This window comes from Zonotrichia leucophrys, unplaced genomic scaffold (genome assembly GCF_028769735.1).
Source record: "Zonotrichia leucophrys gambelii isolate GWCS_2022_RI unplaced genomic scaffold, RI_Zleu_2.0 Scaffold_971_18283, whole genome shotgun sequence".
Taxonomy (NCBI): Eukaryota; Metazoa; Chordata; class Aves; order Passeriformes; family Passerellidae; genus Zonotrichia; species Zonotrichia leucophrys.
The window spans coordinates 1-12,147 of NW_026993176.1; the positions used below are offsets into that span (position 1 = coordinate 1).

The following is a 12,147-nucleotide window of genomic DNA, read 5'->3' on the forward strand; positions in this document are numbered from 1 at the left end:
CGGTGTCCTTTGTCACCGGTGTCCCCAAATCCATTTTTGGGTAAAATTTCCCCATTTTTGGTCATTTTAGTGCAGAATTTCGATATTTTGCCCGATTTTCGCGGGGTTTTTTTTGGGATTTTTGTAATTTTTTAATAAATTTTGATTTTTTTAATAAATTCTGATTTTTTGTGTCTGCCCATCCTCGGTGTCCTTTGTCACCGGTGTCCCTAAATCGATTTTTGGGTCATTTTAATGCAGAATTTCGATTTTTTGTCCGATTTTCACGGGGTTTTTTTTGGGATTTTGGTAATTTTTTATTAAATTTTGATTTTTTATGTGTTCCAGCCGTACCCTGGTGCTCTCCACGCTGGGATTCACCTCGGTGGCGTTCGTCACCGGCGCTCTGGCGCTTTGGGCTCCGGCGTTTCTGTTCCGCACCCGCCTGGCCCGGGGCGAGGGGCAGCCCTGCCGGGGACGGCGCTGCCAGGGAGACCAGAGGTGAGGAAAATATAAAAAAATTATAATTTTGGAGGGTTTGGGGGGTCTGGGATTTTTTGGAGATTTTTTGGGATTTTTTTCAGAATTTTTTGGGATTTTTTTGAGGATTTTTTGGGGTTTTTTTGTGGAATTTTTTGATTTTTTTTTATTTTTTTGAAGATTTTTTGGGGAGTTTTTGGGGGATATTTTGGGAATTCTTTAGGATTTTTTCTTGGGTTTTGGGGGATTTTTTGCGGATATTTTTGGGAATTTTTGGAGGAATTTTTTTTGGTTTTTTGAGAATTTTTGGGGATTTTTTGTGGGGTTTTGGGGGATTTTTTTGGGGATTTTTTTGGGATTTTTTGGGGAATTTTTTTTTGATTGTTTGGGGAATTTTTTTTATTTTTTAGAAGATGTTTTGGGGATTTTTTGGGATTTTTTTTGTGATTTTTTGGGAATTTTTTGGGATTTTTCTGGGATTTTTTGGGATTTTTTTTTAATTTATTGAGATTTTTTTGGGATTTTTTGGGGATTTTTGGAGGGTTTTTGGGGATTTTTTGGGGGTTTCTTTTGTGGAATTTTTGGATTTTTTTTTCTTTTTTTGAACATTTTTGGGGGATTTTTTTGGAATTTTTTGGGGATATTTTGGGAATTTTTTAGGATTTTTTGTGGGGTTTTGGGGGATTTTTTTGGGGATTTATTTGGGGATTTTTTGGGATTTTTTGGGATTTATTGGAGATTTTTTGGGAATTTTTTGAGATTTTTTTGGGAGTTTTTTAGGTTTTTTTGAGAATTTTTGGGGGCTTTTTTGGGAATTTTTTGGGATTTTTTGGGGATTTTTGAGGGAATTTTTGGGATTTTTTTTTGAAATTTTTTGGGATTTTTTGGGGAATTTTTTTGGGGATTTTTTGGGAACATTTTGGGGTAGAATTTCTTTATTTTGGGTCATTTTGGGGTAGAACTTCCCCATTTTGGATCATTTGGGGCCATTTTGAGGTAGAACTTCCCTATTTTGAGTAATTTTAGGGTAGAACTTCCTCATTTGCGGCCACTTTGTGGTAGAATTTCCTCATTTTGGGTTATTTTGGTTTATTTTGGGGTGGGATTTCCCTTTTTGGGTCATTTTAGGTTATTTTGGGGTAGAATTTTCCCATTTTGGGTCAATTTTGGGTTGGAATTTCCCCATTTTGGGTCATTTTGGGGTGGAATTTCCCCATTTTAGGATGGAATCTCCCAATTTTGGGTCATTTTGGGGGTGGAATTTCCCAATTTTGGGTCATTTTGGGGGGGGAATTTCCCCATTTTGGGTCATTTCAAACCATTCCCACGGGGGTTTTTTGTGCTAATTTTTTCATTAATTTTATCTATTTATTTATTAATTATTAATTTTATTTTTTTATTGGAATCGTGACCTTTGACCCCTGTCCGCAGCCTCCTGTTCGGCGCGCTGACCTGCGGCTCGGGGGTGCTGGGGGTGGGGCTGGGGGCGGAGCTTTCGCGCAGGCTCCGCCCCCGCGAGCCCCGGGCGGATCCATTGCTGTGCGCGGGGGGGTTGCTGGGGGGGGCGCCCTGCCTGCTGCTGGCGTTGGTCTGCGCCAAACCCTGCCCCCCCGTGGCCTATGTGAGTTGGTTTGTACTGGTTTATACTGGTTTATACTGGTTTATACTGGGAGGGACTGGTTTATACTGGTTTATACTGGTTTATATTGGTTTGTACTGGGAGAGGTTTGGGATTGAAGTGGGTTATACTGGGTTATACTGGTTTGTACTGGTTTATACTGGTTTATACTGGTTTGTACTGGGTTATACTGGTTTGTACTGGTTTGTACTGGTTTATACTGGTTTATACTGGTTTATATTGGTTTATACTGGGAGGGGTTTGGGATGGAACTGGGTTATACTGGTTTATACTGGTTATACTGGTTTATACTGGTTTGTACTGGTTTATACTGGTTTATACTGGGATATACTGGTTTATACTGGGAGGGACTGGTTTATACTGGGTTATACTGGTTTGTACTGGGATGGACTGGTTTATACTGGTTTATACTGGTTTATACTGGGTTATACTGGTTTATACTGGTTTGTACTGGTTTATACTGGGTTATACTGGTTTGTACTGGGTTATACTGGTTTGTACTGGTTTATACTGGGATATACTGGTTTATACTGGGATGGACTGGTTTATACTGGGTTATACTGGTTTGTACTGGGTTATACTGGTTTATACTGGGATGGACTGGTTTATACTGGTTTATACTGGTATATACTGGTTTATACTGGTATATACTGGTTTGTACTGGTATATACTGGTATATACTGGTTTGTACTGGTTTATACTGGGATATACTAGGAGGAACTGGGAGGGGTTTGGGATGGAAGTGGTTTATACTGGTTTATACTGGTTTATACTGGGAGGGACTGGGATGGAGTTTGGGGTCACTGGGATGAACTGGGATGGACTGGGAGCAAACTGGGAGCTTACTGTTCTGAACTGGTTTGAACTGGGATTCCCCCCCCCCCCAGGTTTTCATCTTCCTGGGTGAGACCCTGCTGTCGCTGAACTGGGCAATCGTGGCCGACATCTTACTGGTGAGACTGGGATAAACTGGGATAAACTGGGAGGGGACTGGGAGGGACTGGGAACGAACTGGGAGGGGACTGGGAGGGACTGGGAACAAACTGGGAGGGACTGGGAGGGACTGGGATGGACTGGGAACAAACTGGGATGGACTGGGATAAACTGGGAGGGACTGGGAACAAACTGGGATAAACTGGGAGGGACTGGGATAAACTGGGAACAAACTGGGACAAACTGGGATGGACTGGAAGGGACTGGGATAAACTGGAATCAAACTGGGATGGACTGGGACAAACTGGGATGGACTGGGAGGGACTGGGAGCAAACTGGGATGGACTGGGATAAACTGGGATGGACTGGGACAAACTGGGAGGGACTGGGATAAACTGGGAGGGACTGGGAACAAACTGGGATGGACTGGGATAAACTGGGATAAACTGGGATAAACTGGGAGGGACTGGGATAAACTGGGATGGACTGGGAGGGACTGGGAACAAACTGGGGCAACTGGGAGGGACTGGGAACAAACTGGGAGGGACTGGGAACAAACTGGGAGGGACTGGGATAAACTGGGAGGGACTGGGAGGGACTGGGAACAAACTGGGAGGGACTGGGAACAAACTGGGAGGGACTGGGATAAACTGGGAGGGACTGGGAGGGACTGGGATGAACTGGGAGGGACTGAGATGGCGCTAAAATGAACTGGGATAAACTGGGATGAACTGGAGTGTTACTGGGATGAACTGGGAGGTTACTGGGAGGGGCTTTGGCCTCATCCCAGTGGCTCCCAGTTCATCCCAGTTTGTCCCAGTACGTGGTGCCCCCCGGGCGCCGCTCCACGGCCGAGGCGCTGCAGATCGTGGCCTCCCACTTACTGGGAGACGCTGGGAGCCCCTACCTGGTGGGACTGGTGAGACTGGGACGGACTGGGATAAACTGGGAGGGACTGGGATGGACTGGGAGGGGATTGGGCCCATACTGGGATCATTGGGAGGGCACTGGGACGGACTGGGACAAACTGGGAGGGGTCTGGGCTCATACTGGGAATACTGGGAGGGGATTGGGTCCTTACCAGTCCATACTGGGAGCACTGGGAGGGCTCTGGTTCCATACTGGGAGCACTGGGGAGCCATTGTGGCCCAAACTGGGAGCACTGGGAGGGGCGGGGCCTGCTCCCTCACGCCATTCCGCCTTTTTTGTGGCCCCGCCCCTCAGATGAGTGACAGCCGAGGGGGCGGGGCCTCTGTGAGGGATGGGAAGGTATCGAGCCCATACTGGGATCATTGGGAGGGCACTGGGACAGACCGGGACAAACTGGGAGGGTCTGGGAGGGGTCTGGGCTCATACTAGGAATACTGGGAGGGGATTGGGTCCTTACCAGTCCATACTGGGAGGGCTCTGGTTCCATACTGGGAGCACTGGGGAGCCATTGTGGCCCAAACTGGGAGCACTGGGAGGGGCGGGGCCTGCTCCCCTCACGCCATTCCCGCCTTTTTGTGGCCCCACCCCCTCAGTTGAGTGACAGCCCTGAGGGTGGGGCCTCTGTGAGGGATGGGAAGGTATCCAGGCCATACTGGGAGCACTGGGAGAGCACTGGGATGGACCGGGACAAACTGGGAGGGGTCTGGGTTCATACTGGGAATACTGGGAGGGGATTGGGTCCTTACCAGTCCATACTGGGAGCACTGGGAGGGCTCTGGTTCCATACTGGGAGCCATTGTGGCCCAAACTGGGAGCACTGGGAGGGGCAGGGCCTGCTCCCCTCACACCATCCCGCCTTTTTTGTGGCCCCGCCCCCTCAGTTGAGTGACAGCCCAGGGGGCGGGGCCTCTGTGAGGGATGGGAAGGTATCGAGCCCATACTGGGATCATTGGGAGGGCACTGGGAAGGACCGGGACAAACTGGGAGGGACTGGGAGGGGTCTGGGCTCATACTGGGAGGGGATTGCGTCCTTACCAGTCCATACTGGGAGCACTGGGAGGGCTCTGGTTCCATACTGGGAGCACTGGGGAGCCATTGTGGCCCAAACTGGGAGCACTGGGAGGGGCGGGGCCTGCTCCCCTCACGCCATTCCCGCCTTTTTTGTGGCCCCGCCCCCTCAGTTGAGTGACAGCCCAGGGGGCGGGGCCTCTGTGAGGGATGGGAAGGTATCGAGCCCATACTGGGATCATTGGGAGGGCACTGGGACGGACCGGGACAAACTGGGAGGGACTGGGAGGGGTCTGGGCTCATACTGGGAATACTGGGAGGGGATTGGGTCCTTACCAGTCCATACTGGGAGGGCTCTGGTTCCATACTGGGAGCACTGGGGAGCCATTGTGGCCCAAACTGGGAGCACTGGGAGGGGCGGGGCCTGCTCCCCTCACGCCATTCCCGCCTTTTTTGTGGCCCTGCCCCTCAGTTGAGTGACAGCCCAGGGGGTGGGGCCTCTGTGAGGGATGGGAAGGTATCGAGCCCATACTGGGAACATTGGGAGGGCACTGGGACGGACCGGGACAAACTGGGAGGGAATGGGAGGGGTCGGGGCTCATACTGGGAATACTGGGAGGGGATTGGGTCCTTACCAGTCCATACTGGGAGCACTGGGAGGGACACTGGGAGCACTGGGGAGTCATTGTGGCCCAAACTGGGAGCACTGGGAGGGGCAGGGCCTGCTCCCCTCACGCCATTCCTGCCTTTTTTGTGGCCCCGCCCCCTCAGTTGATTGACAGCCCAGGGGGCGGGGCCTCTGTGAGGGATGGGAAGGTATCGAGCCCATACTGGGATCATTGGGAGGGCACTGGGAAGGACCGGGACAAACTGGGAGGGACTGGGAGGGCTCTGGCTCCATACTGGGAGGGGATTGGGTCCTTACCAGTCCATACTGGGAGCACTGGGAGGGCTCTGGTTCCATACTGGGAGCACTGGGGAGCCATTGTGGCCCAAACTGGGAGCACTGGGAGAGGCGGGGCCTGCTCCCCTCACGCTGTTCCCGCCTTTTTCGTGGCCCCGCCCCCCTCAGTTGAGTGACAGCACAGGGGGCAGGGCCTCTGTGAGGGATGGGAAGGTATCGAGCCCATACTGGGAGCACTGGGAGGGGCGGGGCCTGCTCCCCTCACGCCATTCCCGCCTTTTTTGTGGCCCCGTCCCCTCAGTTGAGTGACAGCCCAGGGGGCGGGGCCTCTGTGAGGGATGGGAAGGTATCGAGCCCATACTGGGATCATTGGGAGGGCACTGGGACGGACCGGGACAAACTGGGAGGGACTGGGAGGGGTCTGGGCTCATACTGGGAATACTGGGAGGGGATTGGGTCCTTACCAGTCCATACTGGGAGCACTGGGAGGGCTCTGGCTCCATACTGGGGAGCCATTGTGGCCCAAACTGGGAGCACTGGGAGGGGCGGGGCCTGCTCCCCTCACGCCATTCCCGCCTTTTTTGTGGCCCCGCCCCCTCAGATGATTGACACACTGGTGGGCAGGAATGGCGTGAGGGCACCGGGGCCGTACTGGGAACACTGGGGAGCCATTGTGGCCCAAACTGGGAGTACTGGGAGAGGCTCTGGGTCCATACTGGGAGCACTGGGGCCATACTGGGAGCACTGGGGAGCCATTGTGGCCCATACTGGGAGCCCTAGGGTCATACTGGGAGCACTGGGAGGGGCGGGGCCTGCTCCCCTCACGCCATTCCCGCCTTTTTGTGGCCACGCCCCCTCAGATGATTGACACACTGGTGGGCGGGAATGGCGTGAGGGCACCGGGCCCACACTGGGCCCACCCCGGTAACACCGGGACCAAACTGGGAGCACTGGGAGAGCACTGGGACCATACTGGGAGCACTGGGGCCATACTGGGAGCACTGGGCCCATACTGGGAGCACTGGGGAGCCATTGTGGCCCATACTGGGAGTACTGGGGCCATACTGGGAGCACTGGGAGGGGCGGGGCCTGCTCCCCTCACACCATTCCCGCCTTTTTTGTGGCCCCGCCCCCTCAGATGATTGACACACTGGTGGGCAGGAAGGGCGTGAGGGCACCGGGGCCATCCCGGTGACACCGGGCCCATACTGGGGGCACTGGGGCCATACTGGTAACACCGGGACCATACTGGGAGCACTGGGGCCATACTGGGAGAGGCTCTGGGTCCATACTGGGAGCACTGGGGCCATACTGGGAGTACTGGGAGAGGCGGGGCCTGCTCCCCTCACACCATTCCCGCCTTTTTTGTGGCCACGCCCCCTCAGATGATTGACACACTGGTGGGCGGGAATGGCGTGAGGGCACCGGGGCCCTACTGGGAACACTGGGGAGCCATTGTGGCCCAAACTGGGAGTACTGGGAGAGGCTCCGGGTCCATACTGGGAGCACTGGGGAGCCATTGTAGCCCATACTGGGAGCACTGGGGCCATACTGGGAGAGACATTGGGAGCACTGGGGAACCATTGTGGCCCAAACTGGGAGCCCTGGGGCCATACTGGGAGCACTGGGAGGGGCAGGGCCTCCTCCCCTCATGCCATTCCCGCCTTTTTTGTGGCCCCGCCCCCTCAGATGATTGACACACTGGTGGGTGGGAATGGCGTGAGGGAACCGGGCCCACACTGGGCCCACCCCGGTAACACCGGGACCAAACTGGGAGCACTGGGGCCATACTGGGAGCACCGGGTCCATACTGGGATCACCGGGATCACCTCTCCCCTCACCTGTCCCTCTCCCGCCTCAGGTGAGTGACGCCCTGGGGGGCGGAGCCGCCGCCATTTCCTACCAGCGCGGGGCCGGGGCTCTGCTGAGGGCGCTGCTGCTGCTGCCGTTCGCCGCCGCCCTGGGCGGGGCCGCGTTCCTGGCCGCCGGTAACTCCCTGCCCCGGGACCGGCGGCGGGCACGGAGGGAGGCCCGAGGTGAGAGAGGGGCCCGGAGGGAGGGAGGAACTGAGGGTAATGGAGGAGGAGGGTGGCGGAGAGAGACTGAGGGGGAATGGAGGGGATGAGGGAGAGAGGGACTGAGGGGAATGGAGGAGGAGGATGATGGAGAGAGACTGAGGGGAATGGAGGGGATGAGGGGAGAGACTGAGGGGAATGGAAGGGATGAGGGGAGAGAGACTGAGGGGAGAGAGAATGAGGGGAATGGAGGGGATGAGGGGAATGGAGGGGATGAGGGAGAGACTGAGGGGAGAGAGACTGAGGGGAATGGAGGGGATGAGGGAGGGACTGAGGGGATGAGGGAGAGACTGAGGGGAGAGAGTCTGAGGGGAATGGAGGGGATGAGGGAGAGACTGAGGGGAATTGAGGAATGAGGGGAATGGAGGGGTTGGGGGAGAGATTGAGGGGAATGGAGGGGATGAGGGAGAGACTGAGGGGAATGGAGGGGATGAGGGGAGAGACTGAGGGGGAATGGAGGGGATGAGGGGAGAGTGAGGCCTGGAGGGAGGAAGGGACTGAGGGGAATGGAGGGGATGAGGGAGAGACTGAGGGGATGAGGGGGGAATGGAGCGGATGGGGGAGAGACTGAGGGGAATGGAGGGGATGAGGGGAATGGAGAGACTGAGGGGAATGGAGGGGAGAGAGCGGCCCTGAGGGAGGGAGGAGTGAGGGGAATGGAGGGGATGAGGGAGAGACTGAGGGGAATGGAGGGGATGGGGGAAATGGAGGAGGAGGATGACAGAGAGAGACTGAGGGGGAATGGAGGGGATGAGGGGAAATTGAGGGGTTGAGGGAGAGACTGAGGGGGAATGGAGAGACTGAGGGGAGAGAGAATGAGAGGAATGGAGGGGATGAGGGGAGAGACTGAGGGGGAATGGAATAGAACTCCCATAGAACCCTCATGGAACCTTCCAGAACTCCCACAGAACCCGATAGAACCTTTCAGAACCCCAATAGAACGTTTTAGAAACCCATAGAACCTCAGAGAACCTTCCAGAACCCATAGAAACCTCACAGAACCTTCCAGAAACCCATAAAACCACCATAGAACCTTTCAGAACCCATAGAACCTTCATGGAACCTTCCAGAAACCCCATAGAGCCCCATGGAAACACCGCAGAACCTTCCAGAACCCCCATAAAACCCCAGAGAACCTTTTAGAAACACCATAGAACCTTCCAGAACCCCCATAAAACCCCCATAGAACCTTCCAGAACCCCATAGAACCTTCCAGAAACCCCATAGAACCCCATGGAAACCTTATAGAACCTTCCAGAACCCCCATAAAGCCCAATAGAACCTTCCAGAACCCATAGAACCTTCATGGGACCTTCCAGAAACTCCATAGAGCCCCATAGAACCCCATAGAACCTTCCAGAAACCCCATAGAACCCCATGGAAACCCCATAGAACGTTCCGGAACGTTCCTCACAGGGCTGCCCCCGGACGGTGACGATGATGACGATGATGATGATGATGATGGTGGTGGTGACCATCGCAGTGACCATCGCAGTGACCACCGCAGTGACCCCGCGGCCATCGTGGTGCCGCCCGCGGCCGGAGGCCGGACACGGCGCGTGCCCGTGGCCCACGTGCTGGCCTGAGAGTGACCGCTGAGTGACCATTGAGTGACCACCTGGGAGTGACCCATGGAGTGACCACCTGAGTGACCACAGGCTGGCCTGAGAGTGACCGCTGAGTGACCATTGAGTGACCACTGACCACTGAGTGACCACCTGGGAGTGACCCATGGAGTGACCACAGGCTGGCCTGAGAGTGACCACTGACCACTGAGTGACCACTGACCATCTGAGAGTGACCCATGGAGTGACCACCTGAGTGACCACAGGCTGGCCTGAGAGTGACCACTGAGTGACCACCCGGGAGTGACCCATGGAGTGACCACGTGCTGGCCTGAGAGTGACCACTGACTGCTGAGTGACCACTGAGTGACCACTGAGTGACCACCTGGGAGTGACCACAGGCTGGCCTGAGAGTGACCGCTGAGTGACCACCCGGGAGTGACCCATGGAGTGACCATGGAGTGACCACAGGCTGGCCTGAGTGACCACTGATTGACCGCTGAGTGACCACAGAGTGACCACTGAGTGACCACCTGGGAGTGACCCACAGAGTGACCACGTGCTGGCCTGAGAATGACCATGGAGTGACCACTGACCACTGAGTGACCACCCAGGAATGGCCACTGACCAACTGACCATCCAGAAATGACCACAGCTGTGGTCACTCATGGAGAGTGGACACTGAAGAGTGGACACTGAGAGTGGACACTGGGAATGGACACTGACCATCTGCTGGCCTTGGAGTGACCGAGTGACCAACTGAGAGTGACCACAGCTGTGGTCACTCATGGAGAGTGGACACTGAGGAGTGGACATCGGAATGGACATTGGAGTGGACACTGGGAATGGACACAGGAGGGGACACTGGAGTGGACACAGGAGTGGACACTGACCATGTGCTGGCCTGGGAGTGACCAACTGACCACCCAAAAATGACCACAGCTGTGGTCACTCATGGAGAGTGGACATTGGAGTGGACACTGACCATCTGCTGGCCTGGGAGTGACCGAGTGACCACCTTGGACTGACTATGGCTGTGGTCACTCATGGAGAGTGGACACTGAAGAGTGGACACAGAGTGGACACAGGAGTGGACACTGACCATGTGCTGGCCTGGAATGACCAACTGACCACCCAAAAATGACCACAGCTGTGGTCACTCATGGAGAGTGGACACTGAAGAGTGGACACTGGAGTGGACATTGGAGTGGACACTGACCATGTGCTGGCCTGGAATGACCAACTGACCACCCAGAAATGACCACAGCTGTGGTCACTCATGGAGAGTGGACACTGGAAGTGGACACAGGAGTGGACACTGGGAATGGACACTGACCATCTGCTGGCCTTGGAGTGACCGAGTGACCAACTGAGAATGACCACAACTGTGGTCACTCATGGAGAGTGGACACTGGAGAGTGGACACTGGGAGTGGACATCGGAGTGGACATTGGAGTGGACATTGGAGTGGACACAGGAGTGGACATTGGAGTGGACACTGACCATGTGCTGGCCTGGGAGTGACCAAGTGACCACCCAAAAATGACCACAGCTGTGGTCACTCATGGAGAGTGGACACTGAGGAGTGGACACAGGAGTGGACATCGGAGTGGACACAGAGTGGACACAGAGTGGACACTGGAGTGGACATTGGAGTGGACACTGACCATGTGCTGGCCTGGGAGTGACCAACTGACCATCCAAAGATGGCCACAGCTGTGGTCACTCATGGAGAGTGGACACTGAGGAGTGGACATCGGAATGGACACAGAGTGGACATTGGAGTAGACACAGAGTGGACACTGGGAGTGGACACTGACCATCTGCTGGCCTGGAATGACCAACTGACCACCCAGAAATGACCATGGTTGTGGTCACTCATGGAGAGTGGACACTGGAGTGGACATCGGAATGGACATTGCAGTGGCCACAGAGTGGACACTGGAGTGGACACAGGAGTGGACACTGGAGTGGACACTGACCATGTGCTGGCCTGGAATGACAAAGTGACCACCCAGAAATGACCATGGTTGTGGTCACTCATGGAGAGTGGACACAGAGTGGACACTGACCATCTGCTGGCCTGGAATGACCAACTGACCATCCAAAAATGACCACAGATGTGGTCACTCATGGAGAGTGGACACTGGGAATGGACACTGAGTGGACACAGAGTGGACACAGAGTGGACACAGAGTGGACATTGGAATGGACACAGAGTGGACATTGCAGTGGACACAGAGTGGACATTAAACTGGACATTAAACTGGACACTGACCACCCCAGGGGTCACTTTGGGTTCCAATTTTTGGGACTCCGCCCCAAATTTTGGGGTTCTGGACCCGATTTTGTTCCCCCAGACCCAAATTTGGGGTCCCAAATTCAAATTTTGGGGTTCTGAACCCAAATTTTGGGGTTCTGGGCTCAGATTTTGGGGTCCCATCCCCTGAGTTTGGGGTGCTAAATCCAAATTTTGGGGTCCTAAATTCAAATTTTGGGGTCCCAAATTCAAATTTTGGGGTCCCAAATCCAAATTTTGGGGTTCTGAACCCAAATTTTGGGGTCTCAGACTCAGATTTTGGGGTCTCACCCCCAGATTTTGGGGTCCCAAACCCAAATTTTGGGGTCCTGGAC

The 12,147-nt window shown here is 54.6% G+C and overlaps 1 protein-coding gene across 1 annotated transcript; it reads left to right on the forward strand.

Moving 5' to 3' along the window:
• Window positions 1–327: 327 nt before the first annotated feature.
• On the forward strand, window positions 328–11,440 carry LOC135442065 (protein spinster homolog 1-like; the record flags this gene model as incomplete). Its single annotated transcript, XM_064701612.1, has 6 exons — window positions 328–480; window positions 1,891–2,080; window positions 2,986–3,051; window positions 3,852–3,950; window positions 7,735–7,909; window positions 9,365–11,440. Coding segments are annotated over 6 exons (853 nt in total), but the record flags the coding sequence as incomplete, so codon positions are not given.
• Window positions 11,441–12,147: the final 707 nt, after the last annotated feature.